Source organism: Pseudophryne corroboree, chromosome 2, assembly GCF_028390025.1.
Source record: "Pseudophryne corroboree isolate aPseCor3 chromosome 2, aPseCor3.hap2, whole genome shotgun sequence".
NCBI classification, from domain to species: Eukaryota; Metazoa; Chordata; class Amphibia; order Anura; family Myobatrachidae; genus Pseudophryne; species Pseudophryne corroboree.
Genome location: NC_086445.1, coordinates 922,182,094 through 922,207,924, shown reverse-complemented (window position 1 = coordinate 922,207,924; position 25,831 = coordinate 922,182,094). Strand labels below are relative to the sequence as shown.

General features: G+C 45.3%; 1 protein-coding gene across 3 annotated transcripts in view; it reads left to right on the top strand.

Annotated features, from left to right (window-relative positions):
- The window catches only part of STX1A (syntaxin 1A), a 274,869-nt gene that overhangs the window by 126,088 nt on the left and 122,950 nt on the right, over positions 1-25,831 (top strand). For all 3 annotated transcript variants that reach the window (XM_063956166.1, XM_063956167.1, XM_063956168.1), the window contains exon 3: positions 3,121-3,220. In XM_063956166.1, the coding sequence (XP_063812236.1) occupies positions 3,121-3,220 (100 nt within the window). The remainder of the gene's footprint in view (positions 1-3,120; positions 3,221-25,831) is intronic.

Here is a 25,831-nt window from a genome sequence, read left to right as displayed (position 1 = left end):
ATCTCAGAGGACCCATGGCCTCTGCCGCTCAGACAGGACCTGCTGCTGCAGGGGCCCTGTCTGTTCCAAGACTTACTGCGGCTGCGTTTGACGGCATGGCGGTTGAACACCGGATCCTAAAAGAAAAGGGTATTCCGGAGGAAGTCATTCCTACGCTTATTAAAGCTACAAAAGATGTAACCGTACAACATTATCACCGCATATGGCGAAAATATGTTGCGTGGTGTGAGGCCAGGAAGGCCCCAACGGAGGAATTCCAGCTAGGTCGATTTCTGCACTTCCTACAGTCAGGGGTGACCATGGGCCTAAAGCTGGGTTCCATTAAGGTCCAGATTTCGGCTCTGTCGATTTTCTTCCAAAAAGAACTGGCTTCACTGCCTGAAGTTCAGACATTTGTCAAGGGAGTGCTGCATATTCAGCCTCCTTTTGTGCCTCCAGTGGCACCGTGGGACCTCAACGTGGTGTTGGGTTTCCTAAAGTCACATTGGTTTGAGCCACTCAAAACCGTGGATTTAAAATATCTCACGTGGAAAGTGGTCATGCTTTTGGCCTTGGCTTCGGCAAGTGTGTCAGAATTGGCGGCTTTGTCATGTAAAAGCCCCTATTTGATTTTCCATATGGATAGGGCAGAATTGAGGACTCGTCCCAGTTTCTTCCTAAGGTGGTATCAGCTTTTCACTTGAACCAACCTATCGTGGTGCCTGCGGCTACTAGGGACTTGGAGGACTCCAAGTTACTGGACGTAGTCAGGGCCTTCAAAATTTATGTTTCTAGGACGGCTGGAGTCAGGAAGACTGACTCGCTATTTATCCTGTATGCACCAAACAAGATGGGTGCTCCTGCTTCAAAGCAGACTATTGCTCGCTGGATTTGTAGCACAATTCAGCTTGCGCATTCTGTGGCTGGCCTGCCGCAGCCTAAATCTGTAAAAGCCCATTCCACGAGGAAAGTGGGCTCTTCTTGGGCGGCTGCCCGAGGGGTCTCGGCTTTACAACTTTGCCGAGCTGCTACTTGGTCAGGGGCAAACACGTTTGCAAAATTCTACAAATTTGATACCCTGGCTGAGGAGGACCTTGAGTTCTCTCATTCGGTGCTGCAGAGTCATCCGCACTCTCCCGCCCGTTTGGGAGCTTTGGTATAATCCCCATGGTCCTTATGGAGTCCCCAGCATCCACTAGGACGTCAGAGAAAATAAGATTTTACTCACCGGTAAATCTATTTCTCGTAGTCCGTAGTGGATGCTGGGCGCCCGTCCCAAGTGCGGACTGTCTGCAATACTTGTATATAGTTATTGTTAACTACAAGGGTTATTGTTGAGCCATCTTTTGAGAGGCTCTGTTGTGTTCATACTGTTAACTGGGTATATTATCACGAGTTATACGGTGTGATTGGTGTGGCTGGTATGAGTCTTACCCGGGATTCAAAATCCTTCCTTATTGTGTCAGCTCTTCCGGGCACAGTATCCTTACTGAAGTCTGGAGGAGGGTCATAGTGGGAGGAGCCAGTGCACACCAGGTAGTCCTAAATCTTTCTTAGCTGTGCCCAGTCTCCTGCGGAGCCGCTATTCCTCATGGTCCTTACGGAGTCCCCAGCATCCACTACGGACTACGAGAAATAGATTTACCGGTGAGTAAAATCTTATTTTCCATTCTGCTACAGATTAGTCATTTTGTCCCTTCTACAGATTAGTCATTTTCTCCCTTCTTGTTGCAGATTAGTCACTTTCTCTCTTCCTCTGCTACAGATTAGTTTCTTTTCTTCTGACTGATCAAGATTAGTCCACTTCTCCCTTTTTCTGTCTTCTTCTCACTTCTTCTGCTACAAATGATTCCTTTCCTCCTTTCAGTTACAGATGGTGAGTTATTTTCTCCCCTTTACTGCTACAGAATAGTCTTTTTCTCTCTACTTCTGCTACAAATTATTTATTTTCTCCCTCCAGCTACAGATGAGTCCTCTTCTCTCTTTTTCTACTACAGTTTAGTACTCATCTACCTTCTTTTGCTACAGATTTCATGACAGTATGCATTTTATATGCAGATAGAAATGTAAGTGTTTGATGGGCCACCCCTGGATTAGCAAGGGTTAATGAGCTGGTGAGGCTTTTGGTAGGAGGGATTTGGGTGCAGGTCACCATATAGGGGGAGTTGTCTTGGGGGACATTTTGTCAGTGGTAGCGCAGTGATTTTATACATTATTTCTGGGTGCGGTTTCCCACCCTCCCTCCCATTTTTTTTTAGCTGGTTTCTTGTGGTTTGGGCTTTATGTTAGGTGGGAATGAACGGTAGCAGCTGCTATCTGCCTTGGTATCTTGAAGTGATCTCCCCTTCAATACAAAGGATTTAGACTGAATCTACCCTACTGGGATCAGCGGCACCACCGGCCCAGATGGTGCTATTTGGTTGTGTCATTGGAGTGGGAAGTGGATACCTTCAGTGTGGAGATAAGTCGGCGGGTGGCCTCCCATCTAGTCGGATGTGGAAGGTATGCAGACAGTGATAATGCGTAGTGGAGCCGATCTTTCTATGCCTCCATATTTTATCTATCCTCCTTTTTCACTCTCTTTAGTAGTTAGGTATTCAGTAGTTTAAAAGTTAAATAGGTAAAAATGTAAATAAAGATGACTAAGGCTTTTTCCCATTATACATGCCAATGTGTTTTTATTTCATTATAGTTATTAAGTGGATTGTCTTGCTGGGAAGGGGCAAGTACAAATCATACGTTAGGGTATTTAAGTCCTCTGTTCCCTTCGTCTGCTACACATTAGTCCTCTTCTGTCTTCTCCTGCTATAGATTAGTCCTCTTCTGTCGTCTGCTACAGATTAGTCCTCTTCTGTCTTCTTCTGCTACAGATTAGTCCTCTTCTGTCTTCTTCTGTTACAGATAAATCCCGTACTCACGTCTTCTGTTACAGAGTAGTCTTCTTCTGTTTTCTTCTGCTACAGATAAATCCTCTTCTGTCTTCTACTGCTACAGATTAGTCTTGTTCTGTCTTCTCTGCTACAGATTAGTCTTCTTCTGCTGAAGATAAATCTACTTCACCCTTCTACTGCAGATTATTCCTCTTGACCCTTCTTTAATGCTCGTACATTTTCAGTGAATTATACTTTTTTATGTCTGCAGGTTGAGGAGATCCGAGGTTTCATTGACAAGATAGCGGAAAATGTGGAGGAAGTAAAAAGAAAGCATAGCGCTATTCTTGCTTCTCCCAACCCAGATGAGAGTAAGTACTACATTATTATTCTTTTTCGAGTTACATGTATTTCGTAGAGCCTGGTCAGTTTTTTTATTGTGAAACTTCTATTATGAGTATCCATGACCTTGCCATAGTGTTTATAGCCATTTTATGGGCAAAACCAGTACAAATGTGTCCTCATACATCCAGCCCAATACTCCACGCAGTGTGAGATACCTGGCGTGAGTGAGCCAGCAAGTCCTGTGCAACTCTGCTAATTACGCATCTATTTTTCCCAAAAATGTGTTTTAGTCGCATCGCAATGTTGCTAGTACTGACAAGGAGACTGTGCTGTTTTATTTGATATATGTGACTTGTATATTGTGTGTGACTGAGTCTGTATATGGAGCAGAACAGGACTTGTATTGGAAAAAAGCTGCAGCTGCTACATTGTAGCACTTCATATACTGATTCAGAGACAGTCTCCTCGTGTATCTTAGTCAGTTGCGTCACAAGAGAGGTGCAGGGGGTGCGGCCCGCACCCGGGTGTCACCCGCCAAAGGGTGACACCAAAATGCTGGCTCTTGCTTAGTGACAGGAGCCGTGTGCTGCACTGTAACATTATGTGGAGCACTCGGCTCCTGTCACTGTGTAGGAGCCGGCACATCAGCAGGAGAACACCCTGGGGCCAGCCCGCTCCTCCCTGATCTCTGGAGTGATGAAAAGTCAGGACACAAAACCACACCCTTTCCCCCGAATCCCTGCCCTTTTCCAGTGGCGCCGCACTGGGTGTCACCTGGGTAAGTGATGCCTCTGGTCCTAGTCCTAAGACGCATTTTCGTCAAAAAAGTAGCAAAAATTACGCCCGACGCTAGAAGAGTCTCAGGGGACATGGCGTGCCAAGTGGGGCTGTTTAGCGTGACTACAGCAAAGATGTATGAGGACACATCTGTATGCATATTCCTATACAAACTTTGTGCCTTATGCCTCGGCAATATCTCTAGTTTGGACAAAGTTGGTAGGCTGTATTCTTTTGGCTTGCTAAACTATGGCACACATAACCACATTTTATTTTACTGTACTTCAACATCGCATCATCTTCTATAGAGTGTTAGGAAAAATCTGTGATATTGGTGACTTGATTGCGTTATGTATATGTTGAATAAAGTTTTATTGTTCCAGCACAATTTTATGTTTATTATCAGTGTAAGGGTGTGTACACACGGCGAGATATTTTCTTTCAATTTTGACTATCTAGTCAAAATCACAAGAAAAGTTAGTGCAGATCGGAAGGTGAAAGTCACCTTGCGATCCCGATTCGATCCCGATGCGCGGTCCCGCCAGGTCGGCATCGCAAGAAAAGATAGACTGTGCAGGCAAGTCAATCCTTGCTAGATCGGTGTACTATCTAGTTCATCTCACATGTCAATTACATCTCACATAAGCCAAAATCTCACATAAGCCAAAATCTCACATAAGCCAAAATCGTAAGCACACTTAGTCCATATCTCAAGAAAAGTTACTCAAAATCGGTGGTGCTGGGCTCCGGGGAGTTCAAGGGAAATCGCAAGTGAAAATCGGGCATAGCAAGGATCTCACCGTGTGTACACACCCTAAATGACTTCTATTTATTTATTTATTTAGTTTATTTGTTTAGTGATTCATTCATTCATGTTCTGGACATGTAAAATAAAATACATGTGAAAATGTTGTTGCCAGGCTGACCATTTAATCAAAAACACAAAATGAAATACACATTGGCGTCATGTTAACAGGAGCAGACGCGCAAATTGATGCCATTTTAGCCAGACATTGTGCTTTAGACTCCAGCGGTAGATGGGCTGCTCAGGATGCCTGTAGTGATTTTTTATTTTTTCGAGTTACCGGGTGAAGCAGTTCCACCCGCTAATTTCATGAAACACACCGGTAATTTGCATGTCTGTGTGAAAGGGGGGGGGGGGTCAGACAGGTCCTGGCAAAACGACTCGGCATTGAAATGCCGGGTAATTGCCAGGACTTTCAGACATTTCTGTCTGAAAGTGGTATAATATGCAGACGGGTGGTAACCACAGAATCCATCCTCCACCCCTGCAAAGGATGTGATGTTGACATGGGCATGCCGACATTGTGATTACTGCCATGATGATATGTCAACATTTGAACAGTATTTGAACCCTACCTGCATTCTGACTCTAAACTGAGCACTGGCATGTTCACATTGTTGACATAATAACCATGTCAGCATTCTGGTGTCTACCTTCTTATTGTCGACATAACTACATACCATGGTAACTCATAGCTTTTGTTTTGGTAAGTGCATGTGTACTGTATGTTATACATACAAAAGAGTCAAGACCATACTATATATATATATATATATATATATATATATATATATATATATATTGCTGTTGATATATAGATATACATACAAATAATAGCATATACATATATCTTGCATATATATTCATCACCTCATCGGAGGTCATTGCAATCAACACAGGTAGCTGGAAACACAGCACTTATCCATTTCAGCAGCAGAGACAAGAAAATAACTCGCTATTTACTGAAATGATTGGAACTTGCTTGAGCTATTGTTAAGTTACCTTTTTTTAAGTGCCAGTGGAAAGTATTTAAGCAATGCTTCCAATTGACACTTTCTGTGTGGGCAGCTATGTATAATTTATTTGTTTCGCTAGAACACAAAAGAAGCAGGTTTGTTAGGTTGATTGCTTCCCTTACACAGTAGAAACACATTTGAGGAAAGTAAAGTGGTGTTTTCTTATTGCCTGTGATTTACAGAAAAGGCACACACTTCACTATTTCGATTTGATCAATTAACAGTGTGTGGGAGTGTGAAAGACAGAGGGGTATAATTACTAATGTCCGATTTGGGGTTTTTGATGATTTTTCCATTCGATTTTCATTAGATTGTCATTCGATTCTGCATTTGGAGATTTACTAAAGGCAAAATTGAATGAGATTGAATATTAAACCAAATCCCGCTCAAAATCCAATATCGGAAAACCATTGCTGAGAGGAAATGAGCTGTAAGGGAAATGTAGTCAATTTAAAGCATCTAGTACACAAATCACAGATATGTCAAGTAAACCTAAGAACCGAATGAACTGAGCAACCCTTGGGTTACAGTTTTGGAAATATGCATGATAATAAGGGCAGCTACATGGTAGGCCAAGCTCTCTAGTCCCGACTATCATGGCCCTAAACCAGAAGTAAACCACACCACTGCCTGGCTGACGTGAGAAGTTAGATAATATAATTTAATGTCTTAAAAGCTGTACCCCCATTGGTTGAAGCGTAGCATAGATTTAGAAAGCTAGTTCTTTTGAGAGAAACCTCCCAAACCAAGTAGCTATCTGGTCAAGAACAATATCAAGGACTTTGACTGGTAGTGTCTGGAACAGGTAGAGTATTCTTGGCAGGAGATTTTATTTTAAGGACAATGGGGGTCATTCAGACCTGATCGCACGCTAGGATTTTTTGCTGAGCTGCATTCAGGTCAGAACTGCACGTGCATATGCACCGCAATGCACAGGCGCGTCGCACGGGTACAAAGAGGATCGTTGCTGTGTGATGGATTGTACGAAGAATCCATTCGCACAACCGATCGCAAGGAGGTTGACAGGAAGAAGGTGTTTGTGGGTGTCAACTGACCGTTTTCAGGGAGTGGTTGGAAAAACGCAGGTGTGTCCAAGCGTTTTCAGGGCGGGTGTCTGACATCAACTCTGGCCCCGGACAGGCTGAAGTGATCGCAGTGGTTGAGTAAGTTCTGGGCAACTCAGAACTGCACAAAATTTTTTGTACCGCTCAGCTGCACATGCGTTCGCACACTTGCAAAGCAAAAATACACTCCCCTATGGGCGGCGACTATCTGCTCGCAGCAGTGCAAAAAAACCCTAGCGAGCGATCAGGTCTGAATTAGGCCCACTGATACTACCAAACCAAAAAATAAAGTGACCTTGCTATCGGTAGAGGTCTGCTTTTATAGAGGCTATGAATCCTCTGCTGGCGGTACCATTTTAATTCTTAGAACTATGGGGGTAATTCCAAGTTGATTGCAGCAGGAAATTTTTTAGCAGTTGGGCAAAACCACGTGCACTGCAGGGGAGGCAGATATAACATGTGCAGAGAGAGTTAGATTTGGGTGTGGTGAGTTCAATCTGCAATCTAATTTGCAGTGTAAAAATAAAGCAGCCAGTATTTACCCTGCACAGAAATAAAATAACCCACCCAAATCTAACTCTCTCTGCACATGTTATATCTGCCCCCCCCCCCCCCCCTGCAGTGCACATGGTTTTGCCCAACTGCTAAAAATTTTCCTGCTGCGATCAACTTGGAATTACCCCCTATGTCAGGTTTCTAAGAGTTCATTTTCCGTGTGTGTGAAAGGTAACCTCAAAAAACTTAACACCACTGCCAGGAATAGTGTAACCATGGTTTATTAGCAAACACAGGGTGTAGTACAGAAATCAGGGATTGATGGACAATTGAAGCAGATACATATATTTAAAATGCACGGATACTTGGAAGATGCACAGAGACTTGGAAGATGCACATAGACTAGCATAAAGAAAAGGACTATTTTTTTGTGTTGTTGATGTATCATAATGAGCATAGAGAAAAAGAAAGACAGATACGTTTGGTCGGACATTATAGCCAAGCATGGATAATCTCCAGATACCTTAATGACCCATGCGTAACAGGAAATGTAAGGGCAATGGCACTGTAGCTAACCTCCTTGGATGTGGTCTCAAAAGAAAACTGATGAAAGATTGCAGTGCATAACCATTCGACTGATGGAGAGACACAAGTGCCAAACAGATTCACACTCCTTTTCAGACAGAATTTACAACAGTTTCAACCCGCACCATCCATCACACACTCAACGGTGAGAGCCTGAGGGCCTCAGAGAGAAAAGCTGTAGAAAACCCAGATTGCGGATTTCCAAAACTCACAGGAAAAGGCAAAAATCTTTCAGTGGGAATGTCTGGTGGTTTGGGTTAGATACCGGTTTGTGGGGGCCCCAGAGCAACTTGTGAGGGCCCTACTAATAAAATTGTGAATATGATATAATGGTAACGATGTTATATACTTTTTAGTGTAATGTAAATTCTCCCAGCCCCACAAATGTGTTGAACATACTGTAGTGTCCCCAGTTCACATTAGGCCACACTGAAAGCACAGTTAACATAATGCTGCATTACACCCCTGCTCATGTACAAATGAGCCCAAATTAGAGCGTTTAGGCTATGGACATCATTCCCTCGCTTACAGAAAATAAATTCCCTGTTGGGAAACATGGAGGAGGTTAGGTGGTGTTTTGCGGTTGCTGAACTGCATCTGCTACTGGGTGTCCTGAATGTGTTTTCATCATGGAGTATAGAGAATAGCGGGTCATTTTGGAGCACAATATTGAGTACACTGTCAGAAGCTAGGTCTGCGTTGAAGGTCATGGGTCTTCCAGCAGGATATCCGGACTATAGATCTACACTAAAAAGATCTACAGTCAATATGTCCACCACTAACGGTAGACATGCATCAAGTCACAGGGTCAAAAATTCGACTGGGCCAAAAGGTCGACATGTAAAATGCAGACATCAAAAGGTCGATAGGGTCAAAAGGTCGACAGTACAATTGTCGACACACATGGTAGACACAAGTTTATTCTTTTTTCCCCCCATCTTATTAAACTATTCCATACGTTACCAATTGTGAGCGATGTTAGCCATGCAAGGGGACGTTGTACACTAATGGGGCTTGTTTGTGGCAGAAAAGTGACAACCCCCCAACTCCCCCCCCCCCCCCCCCCACCACCACCACCAAAAAATAAAGTGTGTTTACTTTCTTTTTGTGTCAACATGTACATGTCAACCTTTTGACCCTGTTGACCTTTCCTGCTGTCTACCTATTCTATGTCGAGCTTTTGACCCTGTCGACCTTTTTACCCGAATCCGTGTCTCCCAATAGTGGTAGACCTATTGACTGTAGCCCTTTTTGGTGTAGATCTAATAATCCACAACCTTCCAGTAGCACTGTGATCCCAAAAACATTTAAATAAGTCCCCAGGAATAGTTTAGGACCTGGAGTGGTTTGAAGTATCCAGCAGTGAGTCCTGTCTCTGTTCATTTTCCGATTTAAGAAGATATATAGCATTAAATTCTGAATCAACAAAAAAGGTTCTGTAATATTAAGCGATAAAGAATTATGAAGACCATATACTAGTCATATAACTCATGTTTAGAGACATAAATTACTCTTTTATGTCAGTTAACAAAAGAAAAAGAAGTCTAAATGGACAATATGGCCTTCCACATACATAACTGTGAAAGTTTATATTGGTGTCTTTATTTAAGGCAACTTGTGTTTTAGGTTTAGCTGTTCTTTAAAACTACAGTACCATCAATTTTTTTTTATTCAGTATTATTTTCTTTTATTTACATAGTAACATAGTATCTACGGTTGAAAAAAGACAATTTGTCCATCGATTTCAACCTATTTGTGGTCTCCTGTGCAGTATTTTTGGACTAAATTTTTTCTGATGCTATGTCAGCCGTTGTGTTTTATTCCTCTTTTTTTTAATAACTATAGTGCGTGACTACGCACCATAACCCTGGATATCCTTATCCATTAAGAATTTATATAACCCATTCTTAAAGGTGTTGACTGAGTTCGCCATTACAACTCACTCAGGCAGGGAATTCCAAACACGTATTGTCCTTACTGTGAAAAAACCTTTTTGCCGCTTTGTACGGAATCTCCTCTCCTCTAACCTAAGCGAGTGTCCACGTGTCCTCTGTGCTGATCTTACCAAAAACAGGTCCCGCGCAAGCTCTGTGTATTGTCCTCTGATATATTTGTAGATGTTGATCATGTCCCCTCTTAGTCTCCTCTTTTCCAGTGTAAACATGCCTAGCCTTGCAAGCCTTTCCTCATACTCCAGCGTCTCCATGCCCTTAATTAGTTTGGTCGCCCGCCTCTGAACCTTTTCTAGCTCCAGGATATCCTTTTTGTAGTATGGTGCCCAAAATTGTACACAGTATTCAAGATGTGGCCTCACTAGTGATTTATGTAATAGGAGTATAACACTCTCGTCCCTTGCATCAATTCCCCGTTTTATGCATGCTAATATCTTATTAGCCTTCTTTGCTGCAATCCTACTTTGGGTACTGCTGCTTAGTTTGCTATGTATGTGAACACCTAAGTCTTTTTTCAGTACAGAATCCCCTAATATTACCCCACTTAGTATGTAGGTGTTATTTTTGTTCTTGCTACCACAGTGCATTACCTTACACTTGTCTGTACTGAAGCTCATTCTCCATTTGGCTGCCCATGCTTCTAGTTTAACTAAGTCGTTCTGAAAAGACTCAGCATCCCCATCCGTATTTATAACCTTACACAATTTGGTATCATCTGCAAAAATTGACACCATGCTCTCTAGACCTACTGTTAGGTCGTTAATGAAAATGTTGAACAATAGTGGTCCAAGTACAGAATCTTGTGGCACACCACTTAGCACTTCAGTCCAATTTGAAAATGAACCATTAACCACAACACGCTGCTCCCTATTATTTAACCAATTTCTGACCCAAGTGCATATTGTGCTCCCTAGCCCTATTTCTTGTAGTTTATAGATAAGTCGCATGTGTGGTACTGTGTCAAAAGCTTTGGCAAAGTCTAAAAAGATTACATTCCCCTCCTTACCCTGATCAAGGTTCGCACTTACTGTTTCATAAAAGCCAAGTAAGTTGGTTTGTCATGATCTGTCCTTTACAAATCCATGTTGATTCCTTTTAATTACCTAATTGGCTTCAAGGATATTCTGAATACTATCCCTTAGAATACCTTCCAATACTTTCCCCACTATAGATGTAAGACTAACTGGTCTATAATTACCCCGTTCAGCTTTACTTCCCTTTTTCAATATTGGCACTACTTCCGCTATACGCTAGTCTTTGGGAACCATACCTGATATAACTGAATCTTTAAAGATCAGAAATAGCGGTCTTGCAAGCTCAGAGTGAAGCTCCATAAGAACCCTTGGGTGAATTCCATCCGGACCCGGTAACTTATTAATCTTTACATTTTTTAATCGGTCACAGACTACCTCCTCACTTAAATAAGCACTTAGCAGTGGGATGTTATCTTTGTTGAGATTGTGTCCTGCATTTGGTCCTCTCTGGTAAATACCATTGAAAAAAACTAATTTAGTTTGTCCGCTATGTCATTATCATTTTTGATTAAGACTCCCAACTTATCTTTTAAAGGGCCTATACTCTCCTTCTTTAATCTCTTGATGTTGATATATTTAAAAAAAATTGGGGATTCACTTTGCTTTCCTTTGCTACTAGTTTTTCAGTTTCTACTTTAGCCACTCTTATTTCTTTTTTGCATATTTTGTTACAATCCTTATAGTGCTGAAATGACTCCGCATTCCTTTCAGAATTGTAGTTTTTGAATGCTCGCCTTTTCTTGCCCATTAGTTCCTTTATCTTTTTGTTAAGCCACATTGGTTTGGGATTTTTATTCCTTTTTTTGCTGCTCGTGGAAATAAATTTGCTAGTATTTTTAACTAGCAGTGATTTTAATACATCCCATTTCTCTGTAGTATTTTTTCCTTGAAACAAAATTTCCCATTCAATGTCCCTTAAAGCTTCCCTCAACATGCCAAAGTTGGCTTTGCTAAAGTTTAGAGTCCTAGTTGAGCCAGTATAGGACTGCTTATGAAAAGTAAACTGATATTGAATGTGACCATATTGTGGTCGCTGTTTCCTTATATTTGATACCAATTCCCCATTGTTTGTTAATACTAGGTCTAAGATTGCATTGTACCTAGTTGGTTTCTCGATTAATTGAACTAAGTAGTTATCATTTAGTGTGTTTAAAGACATATTACCCCTAGCAGTATCACATGAATCGTTTGTCCAATTTATCTCTGGATAGTTAAAATCTCCCATCACTACTATGTCTCCTACTCCTGCTGCTCTTTCAATTTGCTTCAGTAACAATTCCTCATGAGACACATTAATACCAGGCGGCCTGTACTAACTTTTTTATTCCTTTACCCCCGCATGCAATTTGTACCCATAATGTCTCAACAGTATTTATAGTCCCCTCTTGAATATCTTCCCGTATATCAGGTTTTAACAATGGCTTTACGTAAAGACATACCCCTCCACCCCGTTTATTTAATCTGTCTCTCCTGAACAGCGTATAACCCTCTAGATTGACTGTCCAATCATGAGATTCGTCACATCAAGTTCAGTAATGCCTATAATATCATACAGTTTGCTTGCTGCAAGGATTTCTAGTTTGCCCTTTTTACTTGTAAGGCTTCTAGCGTTTGCATATGTAAAACCCCACAGGTACTAGGTATGCAAAAACTGCAGTCACTGTGTATAGTGCATCACACTTACTCTGCCCCGGCTAGTCATGGGTTCAGGCACAGATACCAGAGGGTCCCCTGAATAATCAGGTGTTTAATTACAGGTGCATTGTGGGAGTGGACCACAGGTGTCGGTGCAGCGCATAAAGAATTGGGCGCCAGGCCATCTCATAAAACAGCATAACGTTTATTTTAACATCAAAGCAGGGATAACTCCCTTAATGCACCTCCTCCAGCACAAAGCATAACGGTTACATTAGATCACATATCAGGGCACCTCCTCCAGCGCATGACTTAATTGCAGCGGCATGAACATGGCGAACAGCATTAAATACCAGGGCATTCTGTGACCAGTAGTGCTACACATACCAGGTTACCGTCTCTCTCTGTCCTAGCGAGGACTCTTGTCCATGTGGGGCTTCTAATCATGCCGCGTGGCTTCCGACCACTCCCCAGATACCTCTTCGCTCGAGACTCACACCTGTGGCACATTCTTCTCACTGCATCACCCCCTCACTGGATTCTGAGTACTGCTGCTCTCACACTGCGGTGTCTACTTCTGTCAGGTGCCTTGCTGTGGCTGGCATCTCTCCCCACCTAAACATGTGGGGAGCCCTCACTGGGGTTACATCTTTCCAGCTCACACACTACGCTTCTCTCCTAGCTAACACACGTGCTTCTGCTAACACTCCAGGCTTCTGTGCTGCAAAGACACCAGGCTGCAAAGACCATGCTGCTGCTGCATGACAGCCCCCTATAACCTTTTACTCCCAGGGAGAAATTCTATCTGGGATTTCCCGCCCTGAGTTGCAACTTGGTGAGTCTTGCATTTGCTTTTTGCAGACTGATCTGTCTGTGAGTTGGGCTATTAACCCATTCTGTGCTGCAAGCTGTAGGCTGCTGGCTCAGTGCTATGCAGCTCCAACAGCCTTTTATTTTTATTACAGTCATGTTGGCACCTGTAGTGCCACAGTTGATTCGTGCTTGCAGGCCCTGGCAGTTCCAGGGTATTACATACACCCCTGCTGAAATCTTGCGTGTCCTCACGCAACAGAAGAGCTTTCAACGAAATAATACATAATAAACACAATGACAGTACATGTGACAAAAAAATAACTATCACATACGCAGGAAAACATGGCATGTCAAACATTACATTACATACAAATCACATATCCTGTTGCTGTTTTCCAATGGATTACAGTCCTGAGTCACAGGTGATAATCAAATGTTCAGACATCTTATGGCAATTGTGCCAAACACTGAGAACCTGCCCTTGCCTCCCCCCACGTCTGGGTCAAAAGAGACAGGTGGTTCTCGTGGGCCCCTCCCAATAAACAAGTTTCTTCAACTTTTTAGAAAATATATAGGGGACTCCATTCCCCTTGCGATTCTTGGCTCTTTCGGACACTCAGAAATGGCCAAACACAGTGCCCCCAAGGGTGTTGCTCCGACCGGGTGCACTGCGTAGTCCCGATGTCCTGTGACAGGCGTTTCACCTCCACAAATGTTGCCCTTAGAGCCCCACATTGGGCGCCAAATGTAAAACCTCACAGGTACTAGGTATGCAAAAACTGCAGTCACTGTGTATAGTGCATCACACTTACTCTGCCCCGGCTAGTCATGGGTTAAGGCACAGATACCAGAGGGTCCCCTGAATAATCAGGTGTTTAATTACAGGTGCATTGTGGGAGTGGACTACAGGTGTCGGTGCAGCGCATAAAGAATTGGGCGCCAGGCCATCTCATAAAACAGCATAACGTTTATTTTAACATCAAAGCAGGGATAACTCCTTAATGCACCTCCTCCAGCACAAAACATAACGGTTACATTAGATCACAAATCAGGGCACCTCCTCCAGCGCATGACTTAATTGCAGCGGCATGAACATGGCGAACAGCATTAAATACCAGGGCATTCTGTGACCAGTAGTGCTACACATACCAGGTTACCGTCTCTCTCGGTCCTAGCGAGGACTCTTGTCCATGGGGGGCTTCTAATCATGCCGCGTGGCTTCCGACCACTCCCCAGATACCTCTTCGCTCGAGACTCACACCTGTGGCACATTCTTCTCACTGCATCACCCCCTCACTGGATTTAGAGTACTGCTGCTCTCACACTGCGGTGTCTACTTCTGTCAGGTGCCTTGCTGTGGCTGGCATCTCTCCCCACCTAAACATGTGGGGAGCCCTCACTGGGGTTACATCTTTCCAGCTCACAAACCACGCTTCTCTCCTAGCTAACACACGTGCTTCTGCTAACACTCCAGGCTTCTGTGCTGCAAAGACACCAGGCTGCAAAGACCATGCTGCTGCTGCATGACAGCCACCTATAACCTTTTACTCCCAGGGAGAAATTCTATCTGGGATTTCCCGCCCTGAGTTGCAACTTGGTGAGTCTTGCATTTGCTTTTTGCAGACTGATCTGTCTAACTGTGAGTTGGGCTGTTAACCCCTTTTGTGCTGCAAGCTGTAGGCTGCTGGCTCAGTGCTATGCAGCTCCAACAACCTTTTATTTTTATTACAGTCATGCTGGCACCTGTAGTGCCACAGTTGATTTGTGCTTGCAGGCCCTTGCAGTTCCAGGGTATTACACTGTTATGCACACCAGTGCCTGCAGGAAAGTACTAGTGTCAGAACTGTTATGCACTCCAGTGTCTGCAGGAATGTACTGGTGTTTGAACTGTTATGCAAAACAAATGGACTCACAGACAAACTGGGGAATATGACATAACGTACACAGAAGGTGATAGGGTAACAAAATACACACACAGTGAACAGAGAAGCCCAGAGGCTAAGGAACTGGGTATCTCCCTTGTATTAGAACTGCTCAGATGTAAAAAGCAAGATGTTGTGTTTTAATACGTAGAGAACCCGAAATGCTGTTGCTAAGGGCAACAGCAAAACCCTAAAGGGTTACCAACGGGTGTGGCAGTAAACTCCTTGGTCAGAGATGGAATGATAGACACAAGGAGAGCCTCCACAATCCTGATTCTCACTTGCAGTGCACAGGTTTAAGCTTACTGCCACTAAACTGACCCCTGACACCTAGCACAGTGAGACAGGATTAGACAGGCAAGTGTTAGAATACAGCCGCAAACTTGCTAAGTTCACAGAGTAATAACAGAACCCCAGCAAGCTAAACGACTGACTCCAGTCTTACTGCTAGGTCTGGATTGGCAGAGTGTAATACCAAATCCCCAGGCCTATTTGCAGTAAGCAACAAACAAATACAAAGCTACACAGTACTGGCTAACTTTCATGAACTGACTAACCAAAAGAGATTCAGCAGCATCTGCTTACCCTGAAAAGAGGCCTTATAAAGCAGGTGCTGTCCACGCCCCACTCAGACCTCACAGACTGTGAGCACAAAAACCAGCACCGGATCCCCTGCCGTGCACAGAGCCTATAACCACTGCACAGCAAAAGACCCGAACCGGAGTATCAGCTGCGCTCAGGTTACTCCACTAGCACTTGTCTCCCGGTTGCCATGACGACGTGGCAGCACAGGGCAGGAGACCCTAACAGTACCCCCCCCTGACGAGGGGTCAAAGAACCCCTACCACCGGGTTTATCGGGGAACTGCGAGAAGAAAGAGCGTATCAGTCTGGGGGCATGAAGATCACAACTGCGCACCCACGACCGCTCCTCCGGGCCATACCCCTTCCAGTGCACCAAAAATGACAGCCGACCCCGAACCACCTTGGAGTCAAGAATCCTTTCAACAACAAACTCCCTCTGGCCACGTATCAGAAGAGGGGAAGGTCTTCCACTGGAAGAAGGATTACTAATCGCCCGTTTTAAAAGGGAACAATGAAATGTTTTATTGATACCCAAAGAACGGGGCAGATCTAACTGAAATGCCACCGGATTGATAACCCTGGTGATCTTATAAGGGCCGATGAACCGGGGCCCTAACTTATGAGATGGCTGTCTCAACTTCAAATTCTTGGTAGACAACCAGACGAAGTCTCCTAATTTGAAGCTGCAGGGTCTTTTCCGCTTATCAAAAACCCTTTTGGTCACTAATGACACAGATACAAGGGCTTTCTTCACTTTCCGCCAAATACCTCTAAGGACCGAAACCACAGAGGAACCACCAGGCGTGGAGTCCAGGGGGTCAAAAGAATTGGCCTTAGGATGATGCCCATACACACAAAGGAAGGGAGAGATCCCTGTAGCAGAGTGAGCCGCGTTGTTATAGGCAAACTCCGCCATGGACAGATGAGCAACCCAGTCAGTCTGACACTTGGAGACATAACACCTGAGGAACTGCTCCAAGGACTGGTTCACCCTTTCAGTCTGCCCATTAGACTGCGGATGGTAGCCTGACGACAAGCTGACAGAAATCTGGAGATCGGAACAAAATGCCCTCCAGAATTTGGCCACAAACTGGGATCCGCGGTCAGAGACCACATCAAGTGGCAACCCGTGGAGACGCACAACATGCAGCATAAATAATTCAGACAGGCGTCTGGCTAATGGCAGCCCAACCAGTGGAACGAAGTGCGCCATCTTCGAAAACCTGTCAACGACAACCCAGATGGCTGTCATCCCCGAGGATTTGGGCAAGTCCACCACAAAATCCATTGAAATGTGGGTCCATGGCTTAGATGGGATAGAGAGTGGATGTAATGGGCCAACAGGAACCCCTCTAGGAGTCTTATTTCGGGCACAGATGTCACATGCCCGAACCCACTGATCCACATCCTTAGCCACCGAGGGCCACCACACCGCCCTAGATAGCAACTCCCGAGTTCTGGCAATACCCGGGTGACCTGCCGACTTCTTGGCATGGAATTCCAGGAACACTCGCTGTCTTAACCTAGGAGGCACAAACAAAAGACCTACCGGAAGGTCTGGAGGAGCCTGCTCCTGTGCTCTAAGGACTAATGATAAGAGGTCCTGGGTAATGCCCACTTTAATACATGATGGGGAAACAATGGGCAACGGCTCCTCGGTGGTCTCCTGGATTGGAGCAAAACTCCGCGAGAGCGCATCAGCCTTGATGTTTTTTGACCCAGGGCGATATGTTATCAAAAAATTAAAGCGAGCAAAAAACAAAGCCCATCGTGCCTGCCTGGCATTGAGACGCTTCGCTGACTCTAAATATGCCAGATTCTTATGGTCAGTGAGAATTGAGACCACAAACTTAGCCCCCTCAAGCCAGTGTCTCCACTCCTCGAGTGCATCCTTAATAGCCAACAATTCCCGGTTACCCACGTCATAATTCATCTCGGCAGGCGAAAATTTACGGGAAAAGTAAGCACAGGGATGAAGGCGATTATCAGACACTCCCATCTGAGAAAGCACTGCCCCAATACCCATCTCAGAGGCATCCACCTCCACCACAAAAGGACGCTCTGGATCTGGGTGTCGCAGCACCTTGGCCGAAACAAATGCCCTTTTGAGACGGGCAAAAGCCGCTTTAGCCTCACAAGACCAGTGAGCAACATCCGCCCCTTTCTTAGTGAGTGCCACCAAGGGCGCCACTATAGACGAAAATCCAGCGATAAATCGTCTATAAAAATTCGCAAAGCCCAGGAAACGCTGAAGCGCCTTCAAACTAGTGGGCTGCACCCAATCCAGGACTGCCTGTACCTTGGAACCCTCCATTTGGAAACCTTCTGGGGAGATAATATATCCTAGAAATGCGATTTGCTGAACTTCAAATTCGCACTTCTCCAGCTTCGCCCCAAGCCGGTGGTCTCTGAGTTTCTGGAGGACTAAGCGTACATGCTTCCGATGTTCCTCCAGGGAATGGGAGAAGATTAGGATGTCATCTAAGTATACAACTAAGAATCTATCCAAATATTCCCTGAGCACATCATTCATGAAATCCTGGAAGACTGCCGGGGCATTACAGAGCCCAAAAGGCATCACCAAATATTCATAATGCCCTGAGTGGGTATTAAAGGCAGTCTTCCATTCATCCCCCTCTCTTATTCGGATTAGATTGTACGCACCGCGTAGGTCAATCTTAGAAAAAATGGTGGCAGTACGAAGCTGGTCAAACAAGACCAAAATGAGAGGCAGTGGGTATGAGTTTTTAATCGTGATACGGTTCAATTCCCTGAAGTCGATGCAGGGTCGCAACGAACCGTCCTTTTTACCCACGAAGAAGAACCCCGACCCAACTGGAGACTGTGAAGGTCTGATAAATCCCTTAGCCAAGTTCTCCTGAATGTACTCTGCCATAGCCTGAGTCTCAGGACGTGACAGGGAGTACAACCTGCTCTTGGGAAGCTTAGCATTTGGCAACAAATCAATGGCACAGTCATAGGGGCGATGGGGAGGTAGTACCTCTGCAACTTTTTTGGAGAACACGTCCGCAAAATCTGCATAACACCCTGGCAATCCTGGCAAACTTAGCTGCGAGAGCCTGACTGGAAGGCTCAAGCAACTCCTGAAACAATCAGTACCCCAACTAAGAATCTCCCCAGAGACCCAGTCAAATTGAGGATTGTGGGCCCTTAACCAGGGTAACCCCAACACCAATGGGGCAAAAGTACAGACAGTCACATAAAAGGACAATTTTTCAGAGTGTGTGGCTCCAATAAACAAAGAAATCTGGCTAGTGCAAGAGGTAATTTTACCTTGGGATAATGGTTCCCCGTTTAACCCACAAATCTCAATTTCCGATGCCAAGGGTACTAAGGGAACAGAGTGTTTTAGGGCGAATTGGCGGTCCATAAAAACCCCGTCGGCCCCACTGTCCACAAAGGCCTCAGTCTTGACAGTTTGACCGAGGATCTTCAAGGTCACCGGAATGATAAAAGTCTTCTTGGGAAATTCTGACTTCTGGCCTGACAGGATATTTCCCATCACCCTCAGGCCCTGAAGTTTTCCGGCTTTTCTGGGCATGATACTACCACATGACCTTTATTCCCACAGTACAAACACAACCCCTGCTGTCTCCTCCGCGTCTTCTCACGCGAGGAGAGGCGGGTAGCCCCAATCTGCATAGGCTCCTCAGAAAATTCCTCAGAGTCTGAGGTTCCCTTGGGAAGGAAGGAAATCTCAGTCTCCCTTTCAAGCCTACGCTCTCTCAGCCGTCTATCCACCCGGATGGATAACTGCATGAGCTGATCCAAGCTATCAGGCAAGGGATATTGTACCAGTTGGTCCTTTATCTGGTTAGAAAGACCTCTTCGGTACTGGTGTCTCAGGGCTGGGTCATTCCACTGGGTATCATGGGCCAACCTCCGAAACTCCGTACAGTAAACCTCAACTGGCCTTCGCCCTTGCTTAAGGATCGAAATCTGAGCCTCGGCTGAGGCCGTCTTGTCAGGGTCATCATACAACATGCCCAGTGCCGTAAAAAAAGCATCAACACTTTTAAGCGACGGACAGTCAGGCTGCAACCCATATGCCCAGACCTGTGGGTCTCCTTGTAGCAAGGAAATCACTATGCCCACCCGCTGAATCTCCGACCCAGAAGACTGAGGCCTAAGCCGAAGTATAGCTTGCAGCTCTCCTTGAAACAAAAGAACTGCGAGCGATCTCCAGAAAAACGATCCGGGAGATTTACTTTCGGCTCCTTAACCCCTGCAGGTGCTGCTGCTGCGGGAGCTCCGCCAGCAGCCTGGGAGGTGTGCATTTTAATGGACAAATCATTAAATTGCCGAGTCAGGACCTGCACCTGATCGACCACAGGAAAGTACTAGTGTCAGAACTGTTATGCACTCCAGTGTCTGCAGGAATGTACTGGTGTTTGAACTGTTATGCAAAACAAATGGACTCACAGACAAACTGGGGAATATGACATAACGTACACAGAAGGTGATAGGGTAACAAAATACACACACAGTGAACAGAGAAGCCCAGAGGCTAAGGAACTGGGTATCTCCCTTGTATTAGAACTGCTCAGATGTAAAAAGCAAGATGTTGTGTTTTAATACGTAGAGAACCCGAAATGCTGTTGCTAAGGGCAACAGCAAAACCCTAAAGGGTTACCAACGGGTGTGGCAGTAAACTCCTTGGTCAGAGATGGAATGATAGACACAAGGAGAGCCTCCACAATCCTGATTCTCACTTGCAGTGCACAGGTTTAAGCTTACTGCCACTAAACTGACCCCTGACACCTAGCACAGTGAGACAGGATTAGACAGGCAAGTGTTAGAATACAGCCGCAAACTTGCTAAGTTCACAGAGTAATAACAGAACCCCAGCAAGCTAAACGACTGACTCCAGTCTTACTGCTAGGTCTGGATTGGCAGAGTGTAATACCAAATCCCCAGGCCTATTTGCAGTAAGCAACAAACAAATACAAAGCTACACAGTACTGGCTAACTTTCATGAACTGACTAACCAACAGAGATTCAGCAGCATCTGCTTACCCTGAAAAGAGGCCTTATAAAGCAGGTGCTGTCCACGCCCCACTCAGACCTCACAGACTGTGAGCACAAAAACCAGCACCGGATCCCCTGCCGTGCACAGAGCCTATAACCACTGCACAGCAAAAGACCCGAACCGGAGTATCAGCTGCGCTCAGGTTACTCCACTAGCACTTGTCTCCCGGTTGCCATGACGACGTGGCAGCACAGGGCAGGAGACCCTAACATACACATACATACAATTAAGATAAATATTTCCCCTTGTGCTAGGGTCATCATTCTCTTTATGCAGCAACGATGACCCGTAATCGTTATTAGTTAGTGTTTTGGTAAAACCTTTTTTAATACCCATGTTAATACTCTTGCCGGCTGCTCTTTTCCTCCCCCCTACTCCACCCCCATTTCGTTCACTACCGCCATCCCCACTATTCTCACTGCATGACCCGTAGTTTCTAGATAAACCCTCCCCCCAGGCACCTAGTTTAAAATCTCCTCCAACCTTCTAACCATCCTACCCCCCCAGCACCGCTGCCCCCTCCTCATTCAGGTGCAGTCCATCACGACAAAAAAGATGGCAACTGACTGAGAAGTCTGCCCAGTGTTCCAGGAACACAAACCCCTCTTTCCTGCACCACTCCCAAAGCCACACATCTAATCTCCCTCTGCCTCCCTGGGCTAGCGCATGGCATGGGTAATATTTCTGAGAATATTACTTTATTTTTCCTTGCCTTAAGTTTCTTACTTAAGTCCCTATAGTCTTTCTTAAGGACATCCCACCTTCCACTAACTTTGTCGTTGGTGCCAACATGCACCAAGACCGCCGGGTCATTCCCAACCCCTCCCAACAATCTATCTACCGATCCACGATGTGCCGCACCCGAGCACCCGGGAGACAACAGACTGTACAGTGATCACGGTCCCGGTAGCAGATTGCCCTATCTGTCTTACGGATAATGGAATCCCCTACCACCACAATCTGACTAGGTACCTCACTATCTTTTATCCCAACTGTGCCAGAGGGACCGCTCCTCTGGTTGCTAGAGGGAACAGTCTCCTCCGGCACCGTCATTTCCTCACTACCATCCACCGAATCCTCGTCCAATCGTTCAAATTAGTTGAGGTTTGGTAGTTTAGAAATGTCGAACCTCCCCCTCTTTTTCTTCCTTCTAACTGTGACCCAGCTAGCTGCCTGGTCATCCTCATCTACCGGTGACCACTCCCGCAACTCCTACACCGTTCTATCTAGCCTTGCTTGAGATTGTGGATCTCCCTCTGCCACGTAACGGTTTGCTCTAGATCAGTTACGTGGGCTCCCAGGGCAACAGTTCGCACACACCTCGTGCAGATGTAATCACACTGGGCCGGTAGCTCCAGGTGCGCGTAAATCTTGCACGACATGCACTGAGTGAGATTCCCAATCACAGCCCCTCCCATATTGTTTGTTAGGTCTAACTCCCTGTTACCTTCAGAAGAAAAAAAGAAAAAGAGAAACAATCTACTGTATGTAATGCAATACAGCACTATAGCCTAGATGTGACGAGAAACAACATACAACAATAGGACAGTAACTGATAATACAAAATAAGCAAAGACAAGGGGAGAAAAAGAAGGACAGAGAGAACAGGAGATAAAAAACAAAAACACAGAAAACACTCACTTATACAATAATGAAGTTGGGCTTATACTTATCTATCATTTTGCCCCCCCTGATCCTTCTCTTTTATGCAGCATTAGTCCCCGGCTCCTCCAGTGGCAGCCGCAGCAACGGCAGCAGTCTCCGGCCCCCTCCGTCCGCTCCTTTGATGACTGCAGCAGCAAACTCCGGCCCCCTTGAGCAGCTCCTACTGGCAGCAGCAGCAGCAGTAGACTCTGACCCCACAGGCAGGCTGTGGCAGCAGCGTCACCGGGCAGTACCTAGTACACTCACACAAAACAATGCAGCCCCTCACACAAAAACAAAACAGGCAGCCCTACACGCACAAAATCTCAGTCACACACACACACACACACACACACACACACACACACACACACACACACACACACACACACACACACACACACACACACACACAATTTCACCCCCTCACACACACACAAACAATCACAGCCCCCTCACACACACACACAAAATCTCAGCCCCTCATTTATAAAGTGCCAACATATTACTCAGTATTGGGAATGTGCGATCGGCTCTGAACTGCGCATGTGCCGCGACCGCAATGCGCAGGGGACCTTACTAAGAAAGCGATCGCAGCGGCGATCGCAAAGTTATTGACAGCAAGAAGGCATTTCTGGGTTGCAACTGACCATTTTCTGGGAGTGCCATTGAAAACGCAGGCGTATCCAGGCGTATGCAGGGCGGGTGTCTGACGTCAATTTCATTACCTGACAGGCTGAAGAGATCGCAGTGGCCGAGTAAGTTCAGAGCTACTCAGAAACTGCACAAAAACTTTTTGCACAGCTCCCCTGCACAAGTGATCACACGCTATGCTAAAATACACTCCCCCATAGGCGGCGACTATCTGATCGCACGGCTGCAAAAAACTGCTACAGTGCAATCAACTCGGAATCACCCCCAGTGTACATTAGTCCAGAGTGCAGATTTGAAATGAAATCAGTTGTTTCTCCCAACTGCGAGTATGTATATACAGTAGTGTGTATATCCAGTATGCAGAGTTGAGTGATGCGCAAGGTCCTATGAGTATGCTTGGGTTGCTACTAGTCATCATCAACATAGATGCACTTGCGTTTACCTTATATTAGGTGCAAAAGATATGCCTTCAAATATGTGTACTGTCCCTTAGGGTCAGTTGTGCATACCCGCAGTTCTGACCTTTGCCTATAAAAGAATGACAACACTGCAGACCAGTTACCCTTCTTCATCCATAAGGATAGATATGATTAAATGCATACAACTCTGCATAGCGTGTACGCTCATTTCTGTTTGCAGTGCGGGAGCATGCAAGATAGGCTCCGCTGACGGCTTATGTTCCACACAGCATTAGCCCCAATGACATCAGACAGAGGGAATAAATTACCATGCTTTTATGGCTTACAGTTTAAGAAGAGGGGGAGACACGTGATACAATAGACAGCAATAACAATTGTATCTCTCATGGGAGTTACATGTTGATGGAGGCAGGCAATGTCCTAGTTCCTGGCTCTGGACTGTTTGTAATTACAGGTACTGTGCTAGTTCCTGGCTCAGTGCAGCTGGTAATTATATGTACTGTGCTAGTTCCTGGCTCAGTGCAGCTGGTAATTATATGTACTGTGCTAGTTCCTGGCTCAGTGCAGCTGGTAATTATATGTACTGTGCTAGTTCCTGGCTCAGTGCAGCTGGTAATTACAGGTACTGTGCTAGTTCCTGGCTCTGTGCAGTTGGTAATTACAGGTACTGTGCTAGTTCCTGGCTCAGTGCAGCTGGTAATTATATGTACTGTGCTAGTTCCTGGCTCAGTGCAGCTGGTAATTACAGGTACTGTACTAGTCCCTGGTTCTGTGCAGCTGGTAATTATATGTACTGTGCTAGTTCCTGGCTCAGTGCAGCTGGTAATTACAGGTACTGTGCTAGTCCCTGGCTCTGTGCAGCTGATAATTATATGTACTGTGCTAGTTCCTGGCTCAGTGCAGCTGGTAATTATATGTACTGTGCTAGTTCCTGGCTCAGTGCAGTTGGTAATTACAGGTACTGTGCTAGTTCCTGGCTCAGTGCAGCTGGTAATTATATGTACTGTTCTAGTTCCTGGCTCAGTGCAGCTGGTAATTACAGGTACTGTGCTCTAGTCCCTGGCTTTGTGCAGCTGGTAATTATATGTACTGTGCTAGTTCCTGGCTCAGTGCAGCTGGTAATTATATGTACTGTGCTAGTTCCTTGCTCAGTGCAGCTGGTAATTATATGTACTATGCTAGTTCCTGGCTCAGTGCAGCTGGTAATTACAGGTACTGTGCTAGTTCCTGGCTCAGTGCAGCTGGTAATTATAGGTACTGTGCTAGTTCCTGGCTCAGTGCAGCTGGTAATTACAGGTACTGTGCTAGTCCCTGGCTCTGTGCAGCTGGTAAGTATATGTACTGTGCTAGTTCCTGGCTCAGTGCAGCTGGTAATTACAGGTACTGTGCTAGTTCCTGGCTCAGTGCAGCTGGTAATTATATGTACTGTGCTAGTTCCTGGCTCAGTGCAGCTGGTAATTACAGGTACTGTACTAGTCCCTGGTTCTGTGCAGCTGGTAATTATATGTACTGTGCTAGTTCCTGGCTCAGTGCAGCTGGTAATTACAGGTACTGTGCTAGTCCCTGGCTCTGTGCAGCTGGTAATTATATGTACTGTGCTAGTTCCTGGCTCAGTGCAGCTGGTAATTATATGTACTGTGCTAGTTCCTGGCTCAGTGCAGTTGGTAATTACAGGTACTGTGCTAGTTCCTGGCTCAGTGCAGCTGGTAATTATATGTATTGTGCTAGTTCCTGGCTCAGTGCAGCTGGTAATTACAGGTACTGTGCTAGTCCCTGGCTCTGTGCAGCTGGTAATTATATGTACTGTGCTAGTTCCTGGCTCAGTGCAGGTGGTAATTATATGTACTGTGCTAGTTCCTGGCTCAGTGCAGCTGGTAATTATATGTACTATGGTAGTTCCTGGCTCAGTGCAGCTGGTAATTACAGGTACTGTGCTAGTTCCTGGCTCAGTGCAGCTGGTAATTATATGTACTGTGCTAGTTCCTGGCTCAGTGCAACTGGTAATTACAGGTACTGTGCTAGTCCCTGGCTCTGTGCAGCTGGTAATTATATGTACTGTGCTAGTTCCTGGCTCAGTGCAGCTGGTAATTACAGGTACTGTGCTGGTTCCTGGCTCAGTGCAGCTGGTAATTACAGGTACTGTGCTAGTCCCTGGCTCTGTGCAGCTGGTAATTATATGTACTGTGCT